The sequence below is a fragment of the Meleagris gallopavo genome, chromosome 1 (assembly GCF_905368555.1).
Source record: "Meleagris gallopavo chromosome 1, MGAL_WU_HG_1.1, whole genome shotgun sequence".
Lineage (NCBI taxonomy): Eukaryota > Metazoa > Chordata > Aves > Galliformes > Phasianidae > Meleagris > Meleagris gallopavo.
The window spans coordinates 39,773,911-39,786,179 of record NC_139404.1 but is presented as its reverse complement, the minus strand read 5'-3'; the positions used below and the strand labels follow the sequence as shown (position 1 = coordinate 39,786,179).

At 34.4% G+C, this 12,269-nt stretch overlaps 1 protein-coding gene across 14 annotated transcripts in view; it reads left to right on the top strand.

The window, feature by feature from the left end:
* PPFIA2 (PPFI scaffold protein A2) overlaps positions 1 to 12,269 on the top strand; it is a 296,261-nt gene that overhangs the window by 222,352 nt on the left and 61,640 nt on the right. For all 14 annotated transcript variants that reach the window (XM_085221991.1, XM_085222064.1, XM_085221997.1 and 11 more), the window contains one exon: positions 1,932 to 2,048. In XM_085221991.1, coding sequence (XP_085078117.1) covers positions 1,932 to 2,048 — 117 coding nt within the window. The remainder of the gene's footprint in view (positions 1 to 1,931; positions 2,049 to 12,269) is intronic.

Genomic DNA, 12,269 nt, shown 5'->3' with positions numbered 1-12,269 from the left:
ATTACAGTAGTTGTCTTTCAATCCTTCACTGGCAGATGGCTTTAAATACAGTTTAAATTGCAAAACCATGGGAAAAAAGTCAACATAGAAAACTGTTTAAAAACTTACAATAGGACTTTATTTAGCTTATGTACAGGCCATATGTATTTGAAAACATAAATTTATGTATTCATCTGTAGTGTTATACACACTGCAAGAGGGAAAATATACATTGATGAGTTAACTGAAATAATTTTCCTCACTGCATATGAGGAGTGAGATGGACCAGGTTCGTATGTACAATCACAGCACAGGCATGGTCTTTATTCCATAACATGATTTTTTTCTGGAATTTCTTCATTCTTTTGATGGAATTACTTTTTCTAACATTTAGCCATCATAATGGAACCATCTAATTTGAGATAATCATCAGTTTTCAGTCAGGAGAAAAGATTTGCATGTCATTTATCCAATCTCTTTTGGACATAGAAGGTCCTGCTGGTGATGTTTCCCTCCTATTTCTACAGAAGACATCAGATAACCACTTTAATATCAGCATTCAGCACATTGGCTTTTCCACTATCCTTGTCTGTGCAAGACAGATAAGTTCAAGATTTTCAACTCAGCTGTTGTAATTGTGCCTTAAGTCAATGGATAATAGCGAATGCTGAAGAGTTAAGCTTAGCTCTGTACTGGGGTCACAGGTCAGGATTTCAAGCAAAAATTGTTATGGGTAGGAAAAGTACCCAGAATATTCTTGTAATATACAGAACATGATACCACTTCTCCCTAAGGATGTCAGAACACTTACAGCCTAACAGCAACGGCTCTGTTTTATCTGGTCCCTAACTGGTGATTTAGAAAACAAATCTAATGATTTGAGGACAAAAATGTCATATGTCTGTTCATATTTTAAGAGTCATTACTTGGACTTGAATCCAAGGTTGATAATATAGTTCTGAATAATTGCACAACAGTGATATTTATGCACTTTTATTTTTTAAATGTCTTTAATTTTAGCAAATATGACTCCATCCTCTAGAATATTATCTTTATCTTTTTCCAAAAGAAAAGTTAGCATGAAATCCACGAAAAATTACATCAAGAATTAGTGCCTTATAAGTATTAGTAGAAGTATTAGTATAAGTAAATAAGTATTAATTCATAGAAACCTGGAAAACTGTCTGTGGACATGTTCTGTAATTGAGAGTTGGATATTGTAAACAAAAGCATAAATATAAGGATTAGGTATGCTCACATTTCTCAGAAGCACTACAACTGAGTTTTATGTTATCCATTCAGAAACAGAATAGTACAGAGAGAAGTCAGCTTATTTTCCAGTGAGTGAGATTTTTGATACCATTAGCAAAAAATAAAGCAATATCTTTAACATAAAAAACAACTTGCAAATGTACTAAAAGACTTTATTTACCTGTTTTCCTTATCAAATAGCGCTTAAAATGCATGTTGCAGTTACTACCTGGTGGAAAGTTGAGAAAACTAACACTCAATTTTACATCACTTGTGTTTGATTCATATTTTTTGTCCCTGTGCTCCTACAATGCCATGTTGTTGTCAGTTGTGTTCAGAACAAAAGGATTAATCTTACCCTTGCAGTTATCAGTTTCCTGATTTATAACCAACAGTTCTTCCATGTTTCAAGGTGGAAATTAAAAAAATAAACTAGTACAAAGTAAAAATAGAAGATAAAACAGGACTTAACACTGAATCTCCAGTCATTTATTGGTTTCTTTGTATCCATAATGGTCCTTAATCATTTTTTAAATTTCCCTGAATATGTCGACCTAATTCTGCAGCTGCTGCGAATGGCCAGTTTAGTATCATAATGTCACTAGATTGTCTGCAGATGTCAACAGATGTCAACAGATTGCCTGCTCCGTGATTTTTGGTTTTCTTATACATATTGACCATTTACTTTCTGTCTCTTGCAGATTGTAGCTTTGCGTGAACAAAATGCACACATTCAAAGGAAAATTGCAGCTGGTGAAGGGCCTGCTGAATCAGAGCATATTGAAGGAATGGAGCCAGGGCAAAAGGTTCATGAAAAGGTATAAAATACTAGTTTTCACTGGAGTACACAATCAATATGAAAAATAATCCAATATAATATTTTTGATGTGAATTATATTATAAATGAAATAATGTGTTTTATGAGACTTTCATTTACAGTGTTGTTTGCCCACTAAAACCTTGTTCATCAAGGTTCAACAAGCTTGAACATCAAGCTTCTTCAAATGAAAAGCAAATGCAAACGAGCAAGTCCTAGCTCTCTGGTAGGATACTGAATTAGATCTCCAAGTTATAATAAATTTTTATTGGATTTTTTAGCAAAATACTACAGTTAAATACAGTATATTCTGCTGAGTGGTCTTATGTATGTCATAGACAGAAGAACATTGTGTACTTACACATACATATGAAAGTACATATATGCCAAAACTTCTGCCAAAATAGCCCATAAGGGAACGAAAAAGAAACCTAAAAACCATAAAAGATAATCTTCCTTTGTGCTACCTACCAACGTGTTGCCAGTTCATATTCTTTTTCACGGAGAGAAAAGTGAAGAACATTTTACTCAGCATTTTTTCAGTACAAACTAACTGATTGTTATTTAGGCTAAGTATTTAAGTCAAAGGACAAAAACAAGATAGAGAATGTCTAATTTAGAAGTTTTGAGTGTTAGTTTTCCAGATGGACAAAAGCAATCTGTACATCTTCTCTTAATTCGAAGATATTAAATTAAAAAGCTAGCATAACATAACATTTCACACTCAGAGAAACTAGTAAAGTTGCTGCTTGGACCTCTAACCATGAAATATTTAAAAAGAAACTAACGGTAAGATAGAAGTAATAAGAATAACTGAGAATATTTATTGCTTCAGAAAAATATAGGAAAAAAGAATGAAAGGCTTTTGGTTGATTTTAAAAATCCCAAACTTCTTAAGATATCTACATGAGAACGTGCTCATTACAAGGTTCAACAGAGAGAAAAGACATTAAACAAAACAAAAGCCCACAGATGTCTCTGACTACAACTCTTAACTTAGAAGAATACAAATTTTTATAATTTCACATTCAAATTATACATACCAGGCACCAACATAAGATGTTGCCCACTCCACTCGTAACTCATTACGCACCCATTTACACATGATTTAAGGCAGTATGATTCATTCTTTCTAAGCAATATGAAAGGTCGTGTAAGTGTATGAAGTAATCTGTTGTATCAGAAATCTTTAGTCTCTACTTTCATTTGCCATTTTGAATTAGCAATCATTTTCACAGAATCACAGAATCACAGAATGGCCATGGTTGGAAGGGACCTCAAGGATCCTGAATCTCCATTCCCCTGCCACATGCAGGGCCACCAACCTCCACATTTAATACTAGACCAGGCTGCCCAGGACACTAGATCAGGCTGCCCACTTTAATCTATCTCCAACCAACAGTCATGGTCAGGTTGGGTGAAAATATTTTTTTTGCCCGAAATTGCTTTCAGTTTAAAGAATAATTTATCAAGATAACCAAATAAAAGATTTTCCTTTCTGAAGTTATAATTACTAGACTTAAAAACAAATTGGCATACCTGAATTTGTGATTGAATTTCATGTACCATCTACCATACGTAACTGGAATGGCACAGTGTGTTCTCAACTCATGCTACAAACTAAGTCCTTTAATGTGGTGCTTGCTGTCTCAGCTGTCCCAAAAAATAAGATGCTGAGATAAGTATCTTTTTTTTTTTTTAAGTTATTCTTTGCTGATGTTTATTTCTACTACTATGTGAGTCATTAAAATTGAGTTATTGAATAAAATGGAAAGTTTTCAGAAATGATCGTATGCATTTGGGAAATTACTTCAGAAAGTATTTCATTTTCTGATATGTGTATACCTTATATATTAACTGTCATAGCATATCCTGCACTTATAATGGCGCGTTTCCTCTACGTTGCAAAATTTATTACCTATTTCTGGACAATATAAGAGAATATTCCATAGTAAGTTCCATGCTGAATCTTTAAATTCAAACATATAATAAATAATTACTAAAATTCTTCTGAAATTAATGGAATTTTATCTGGGATGAATTTGCCTGAGGAATGACTTCTTATCTTCATGGACACCCTGTAGGCATAAGAGGGTTACTGTTTGACAAAGCACTTTAGGCAGATTTTGTTACACTGAAGATGAAAGCTAATCATTTAAGTGCAGTGTTAATTCGGGTTTTCCTTGGAAATGCACTGTTTCTATTTTTTAAACTTAATTGCTGATATTTGTAACCACAGCTTTTAAACCTGGACTCAATTCAAAACCAGTTTGTCTCTATTTGATGATTATATATATATATATATATATATCTTCCTAGCCATGACACTATCATCTTCCAATAATTAAATCAACTGCCTGTAGCTTAAAAATACTAAAATCTGTTAAAATATTGACAGTGGTTATAGACATTGCATCCAGTAGGAATAAAAGGTATTTTGCCAAAGCAAACTCAGAGTAGGCTGAAGTGTTAAGAAGGTTTTAGTTTGCAAATTAAATAAAAACAAAAGGACATAGTAATTTAAAAAGTAGATGATATCTTTCAGAGCAGTCATCAGAATCTATTCCACTTTGGGACTGGAATATTTTTGGATTTTCTGATCATTTTGGTCAGTAGAAAACTGCAGAAGAAAACTTTCAGTTAATACTTAATAATTTATTTCATGTGTACTCCTTTGCTCTTTCATTTTAATTGGCAGCATAGTTTAGCAGCAGAGAATGGAATGAAGGCAGCCTTCATCAAAAGCAACAATTTAAAGAGACTAAGGTTGGATTCAACACTGGCTGTCAAAGAGACGTTCATGATTTAGAGACAGTTTGTTATAAGGATCATTTGTTTTGCTGCTTAAGTACAATCATGATGCATAATAACAGTTGCAGGCACAATCTCATCCCAAAGCATTCAATTCACACTGTAAATTAAGAAAGTAGTATGCTTCAGACACAAAATAAATTTCATAATCAGATGGGTTAGCATCTAAGCAGTGCAGATATTTGGGGGGGTTTCTAATAATCCCCTTCTGAACAAATATTGATAATCTAATGTTAAAAGTATGTGTAGGGAGATTTGACGAAGATTGAGACACACCTGGAAAAATAAGGACTTGCCAGAAAGGAAAGAAAAATGGAGAAAAACTGCAGCAGGCTCTAGAAGTCTTCATAAATCTAAGCTGTCAGTCCTCTTAATGGAGTGTTCATAGTGGAATATCATGCAGTATTTTCCCTTAAAGAGGCTTTAGGCAAGCATTGGTGAAGCCCCAATCCCTACTTCCTTTTAAGAGACAAGGATGTGGCACTGAGGGACATGATTTGATGATGGGACTTGATGATCTTGAAGGTCTTTTCTAATCCATTCCCTGGTTTTGTGAGTGCTGTTATGCTTAGTAGCTGAGTATGTCTGCATAAAAATCACGGAATGGATTGGGTTGAAAGGGACCTTAAAGATCATCCAGTTCAAATCCAGCTGCTATGGGCAGAGTTGCCAAGCACTATGACTGAATATTCAATACTCAACGCTACAGCTCAGGCATCTTATGATGCTGAGAAGCCGCATTAATTTAGCAATATTTATACAATAAATCAATAGACATTCATTCAGATCTTCAAATTTTCTGAAGACTTTTTTTTTTTTTTTTTTACTTTTTCATATAAAATAACTTGTCTGTCAATTATATAAACTTATTTTCAGATTTCCTTATATACTTCTGCTTATCAAGATTACCAAAGCATTGCTTTAGAAGTCTTATTACCTCTGGGAATTTTATTTATTTCCCCCCCCAAAAAAATGAAAAGTACTCATTACCAAGGAAATGGTATATATTGCTTACAAAGCACAGGAAGGCTTTCATACATCAGTTACTGCCCAAAATTCATACATAGTTTCACAGTTGCTAGCACTTGCCATCTTCTGATGGAGAAAGAAGTCTCACAGTGTGGTTCAAGAGTCTTTCTTTAGGTTGAGATACCATCATCATGTGAAAGGGGAGTACCCCAGAGGCCAGTATCCATGAGCAGTAGGGTCACAGACTCATAGCAGATAGGACATTTGTCATATCTGGAAGCGGTTCAGTGGAGCATAATCCAGTCTACAGAAGCTTCTGCAGTAGTAAGATTCTGACACTTAGAAACCGTTCTTTCTCATTTTAGTCTTTTCTAAATATTGTGTCACTTTCTGAAAACAGTTCCTTGCTGAACCTTAGCTTGTATCTATCCTGTTACTTTAGATATCTGATTTCCTATCTAATTTCATACCAACAAAAAAAAATAAAATGTCTTGATTTGATAAATTATAGAGTTCAGGGAAAAATTGCCTACACTTGTATTCTTTAGTTATGTGTATTTTAAATATTTACACTGGCAAGGTAAGCGTCACATAGTTACCAAATAGAACATATCGTCTGCAAATGTTTGAAATGCTATTTTAATGTAAATTTTTTGTGTTTCATGTCAAGAAAATTATTCAAAAGAATGTTTTTTCTTTGTTTTTAAACAGAAGTTTTCACGTTTTCAGTTCTTACTTAGTTCTAGTGTAACATATGTCAGAAGTTTTTGGGGTTTATGCTTTGCACTATTTACCAAGCATAGTCAGCCAAATTACAGCAAGTTCTCTCAAAAAACCATGGCACTGTATTGACTTGAGAATATAGCAAAGACTTCAGTTTTGATACTGGTGATTTATGGTGTGACCAACTTAATAGTACTCCATAAGTACTATTAAAAAAAAAAAGAGAGAGAGAATGGAAAACAAAAAAAAACAGTTACTTACAGCATAAAAATATTAGTCTCTTGAAGAAATCAGTCTTTTCAATTTTAAGCTTGATTTTAATTATTCACTGGCAATTTGTGGTTAGACAGAATTTAATTTATTCCTCAGGCCTGAATGTGCTTATGCACAGGGACATCATGTGAATCACCTGCACCTATCGTGCCATAAACTCAGAGACGCAGAGGAGTAGTTTTATCAAGTAAATGAATTCTGTCTCTACTGCTGACTGTTTGGGGGTAATCCCTGTGAGATAATCTTTTTTTCCTTCTCCCAGCACTCCTACATAAACTTCTAGTGCAAAATATATAGTTTCTGGCTTGTAGTATCTAGCCCAAACATATCTTGGTCAGTTGTTTTACAGCTGCAGACAATTTGTCGCTTGGAGGTTCTCTGTCTTGTTCTTGGGATTCACCGTTACTAATTTATGTTCTTGCACATAAATTGCCACATTGTAACTCAATCTAGGTGTATTTTTACAGGAGTTATGTCCTTAACAGTGTGTTGGCTTAGTCTTATTTTACAGTTTCTCCTGTTTTCCTTTTACAGTCATTCTTGGATGTTTGTTGTTTTGTTTTGTTTGTTTTTGCTAGTAAACCAACCTGCAGCTGGTTTTTCATTTGGTTATTTCAATGCAGAGAATGATATAGGGAGAGATTAATTGTTAGGTATAACGCTCCAATTTACTGTTCTTCTTCCTGCTGACTCTCCTATGCAAGCAGGAGATTGTCTTACTGCTGTTCCTACTGGGTCTTGAAAGGAAAAAAATCTTATACCAGGGATTTTGGCTTTCTTTTCATACTGTCCAGCAGTGGACTTATTTCCCTCTCCCATTTCCAGAGACCATGAACAGTACAAAGATATTTTTTTTCTCAGAAATTTCTTATTTAATCCATATTACCCTTTATGGCACTCAGTCTTACAGGATATTTTTGAACTTTGATTTCCTCTGTGGTAAGCCTCCTCTCTTATAGTTAATACCATCACTGTCATCAGATTTACTTGATGGTTCTTTCATCTCTTCTGTGTTTCTCTTCGTGGTCCATTTTGCTGTATTTGGGTTGAGTGTAAAAGTTTTCTTCATTACTAGTATCTCTGAAATAGTACCATTTTGTATGGACTGTGATTTCTCAGTTACTTCTGTTTGTTACATGGTGATTCTCTGCATAGGTATATTTATTTCCCTAGTGTTTGGTAGTATAGTGGTAATACTATACTAATGAAATATATTTATGTGGATATAAATTATGCTTCAACCACAGAATTAAAAGTATGTATTTTTCTTTGTTTTTTAATGACCTACAAGTGTATTAAAGTTTGCAAAAGCACTAAAAAAGACCTTGTCACATTTCTCTTTCTGTAGAAATAGTTATATTTCCTTGAAGGAAAAAATAAGATTTACCAAAATCATACAAAATATTGTCAAAAACTGAACACAAGTTAATGCAACTTAGTTCTTGCTTCAAATCAGTGTACAGTCATTGTCATGTACCCTCACTGACTTGATACTGCACCAGTATCATAATCCTTTCTCCCATTTTACTCAGAGATACTTATGAGTTTCTTATCTTTATCTGGTAATTTTTGGCTTATGCTGGAACATACACTGGACACAAATCTATGGGGCCAGATGGATAACTGAATGAGCTGGCAGAAGTGGTTACCAAGCCATTTTCGATAATTTATTAACAGACAGGCTAACTGGGAAGGACCCAGTTGGCTAGAGGTTGGTGAATGTGCTGCCCTTCTGCATGGAAGTCAGGAAGGGGTATCCAGGGAATTTAGAGGCCAATTAAATCCAATTACAGACCTACCAGCTAAAGCTCAGAGCCATAGAAGGTTATAGAACAGATCATCTCAAGTGCCATCGCACATCACCTACAGGACATCCATGTGATTAGACCCAGTCAGCACAGATTTATGAAGGGCAGGTCCTGTTTGACTCACCTACTCTCCTATGACAAGACGATTCACTTAGTGGACAAAGTGCAGTGAATGTTGTTTACCTGGATTTCAGGAGAGCATTTGTGTTCCACACAGTATTCTACCAGTGAAACTGGCTGCTTGGGAGTTGGATGGATTCACAGTTCACTGGATGAAAAACTGCCACAATACCAAGACAACTAGGCCCAAAGGGTCATTGTGAACTGGGTAAAATTAAATTGTCAGTCACTCAAAAGTGACATTACTCACATCTCAGTATTAGGACAAGTTTTCTTTAATATTTTTGTCAATGATTTTATGAGGGAATAGAGGATACTCTGAGTAAATTTGAGATAACAGCAGGCTGGATGAAATTCCTGATCTATTTGAAGGTGGAGAGGCTCTGCAGGGGAATCTGTATAGGCTAGATTGATGAGGTGTGTCCAATTGTATGGCATTCAACAATCAGTACAAGAAGGATATTGAATTTCTTGAGGGTATGCAGGGAAGAGAAACAAGGCTCGTGGAGGAACTAGAAAACAAGAAATATGAGAGAACTGGGGCTATTCAGTCTGGAGTGGAGGAGGCTGAGAAGAGACCTCATCACTGTCTACAAGTACTTGAAAGGAGGTTGCAGTTTCACTTGTCACTTTCTCAGGTGACAAGTGATTGGGCTCAAGTTGCACCAGGGAAGGTTTAGTTTGAATCAGGTAGAATTTCTTCATGGAAAGACTGGTTAGGCATTGGTAGTGCAGTCCCGGTCATTGAAGGTGTTTAGGTACATGGTTTAGTTGTGAACTTGGTAGCCTTAGGTGCATGGTTAGGCTTTATGAAAGTCTCTTTCAATATAAATAATTCTATGATTTCCACAGTGTCTCTGGTTCCCATGGAAAGCATTTATAATCAATGTGCTGTGATTTCTAATATGTATTGGAGAGCTTTAAATTAATGAAAAACAGTACTAATAAGGTACTAATAAGGAGTATTATAACATCATTTAGTTTTCATAATCATATTCATTGTATTATATTATATTCTAGTCTAAAACAATAACTGAGATGATGAGAAGTTGTCCAGTTCTGCCTTTTTCAGTTACTTGAATAGCTGTATGAAGGTCACAGATCTACCTCCCCTGTCCATTTTGAGAGAATTTTTCTATTATTGTGCTTCAGAGGAAATTCTGAGAGTATAAAGGCATTTACCCTGTTTGATCACTGTTCTCTTTTAGCTAAATGTGTCCTTCCTTGGCAATGCCCAGTATACTCTTTTAAACAATGTGGGAATGCTCATGAAAATACATTAGTGAAGCTGCCATGGAAATAAGTTGCCTGTCAGAGCAGTACACTATGAAAGCACATTGGCATGTGTGAGAGTTAAGAAATAGCTTGATTTTATTTTTTTTTTAAACCAACAGACTGAATTGATTTATAAGGTGAGAAAATGTAGTCTGTAGTCTCCAGTGTAAAGTTGTTAACCAATCTCTATTCTATCACTCTGCAATATGCACAAGATAGGACTTCATGATGTGTGCCTCAACTTTTACTGCCAGTCAAAACAGTGTTTTTACAGTATAACCACTCCTGAGTGAATAATACTTTTGCAGAAATAGTACGTGGTTAACTATTTGAACAACTGAAATATTTCATCTGAATTCAATATACTAAAATATTATTGTATAGTGTATTAATTTGGGGCAACGAAATGAGAAAGATCAAGGAAACAACTTCCTCTTACTTTGTCCCCTCTCTAAGCTCAATCTTGTCACATAAATGGAATCAGGTCTAGGTAGACCTGACTAGAAAGAGAGAAAATAAAGAAACACAGCAGTCCTTCCTCTTGGTGTTGTTCTTTTCATCATTCTTCCCTGCCATGAGAAAAAAGAAATGCCACGTAGTTGAATAGAAATGTACATTTGTTTGATCTGAACCTGCTCAAGCAAAGTAGTCCAAGGCTGTAGTAGGTCTTTCAGGCTGATACCAGCCAGATTTCTGATCTGGCAGAGGAATCTATGGAAGGGGCAAAAGTAATATATCTCTATATGCTGTTACAGCGTATGTAGCTGGTGCTCACACATTGCAGCTGTGCCTACCTCTGCATGCCTTCATGTGATTACATTGTTTCTGCAGGACTGTGCTCTAAAGAAGCAAACACAATCGAAACAAATAGGTTGTCTTTTATTAGAGAAATTACCTAGTTAAAAAAAATAATACAAACAAACAAAACACAAAGCATTGCATCATATGAGCTGATTGTCATGTTTCTTTTATACAGGAAATTAGACATTGTTAGATATTTTTCTTTCATGTCAAATTTTTGAAATTAGACTTTATGTTATCTGTGGCTTTTAAACAACAGCATTTGAATAGACAGCATCATGAAGTTTGCTGAAGATTTTATCAGGATGCTATTTCTTGTGTGTATTAGGAATTTGGAGTAAGGATGAGACAGAAAAGATTGCCTACTTAGAAATATCTTTTTCTTACAAGTTCTTCAAGCAAGATTTCCCATGGTGCTTCAGCTGATAATTAATAGCAATCTATTAAAAACTTATTATTAAAAACATTCAACATTATACGCATTTGACTGCTTATTTATATTTCTTTCTTAGAATTTTATGTCCTAAGAAATATTACTGCACCTCCCCCCCCCAAAAAAAAATAATAATCCAGATACTACATAAATAAATAAATAAATAACTAGAAAGAAGAGAGAGAGAGCATGAAGTAATGATATTTCACTTAGGTCTTGAGTTAACATTTAACTTTCTGCCTGTGACCTTTTTGAGTGATTATTCCATGTGATGTACCCGTATTATGGACAAATAAAATAGGATAAAAGCATAAAAGTGACAAAATGTCATTTCAAATCCTAAGGAATAATTTAAAGAAAAAGTTAACAATGTGTACAATGAAAGCAGCTTGTACAAAGAGTTCATCGAAGAAATACAAGGAAAGTTTATGTGCGTAGATCAAAATACATTCATGCATAATTGCCAATCATAGCATTTTTCTACTGGCAAGGTCTTAACTCTCATTACATTTTATTTGTCTGCATAAATCCCAGATATTGATTAGATAGAAAATTACTCTTTCACTATGTTAATTGTATGTGATTTAGTTAGTAATCTCTTTTGAAATAAAACCTTTATTAATGGCAAAAATATCTCTGTGTTACTGATCATAATCCTAGACATTGAAGCTTACCATTTCAAAACTATCAGGGTTCATGATCACATGCCATTTTTATATTTTTCAATGTTTGTTAATTTGCTTATTATTAACCTTAATGCAATTCACAGACCCCTCTCTAGGGAGCTGTGAGGAAAATGTATTGCAATGTAAAATTCATTCATTTGTGACATCTGTTAAATTTCTGTAAGAGATTAAAGCTGTAAAACAGATTATAATCATTGACAAAAGCTATCTCTAGTTTACTCATTGAAATAAAATATGATGGTTAGAGTATATTATCCTCTTTGAGCATTATTTTGATAACATGATTGTTTCATATTAATGGAAATTCCGTTCAAGTAGAGTAA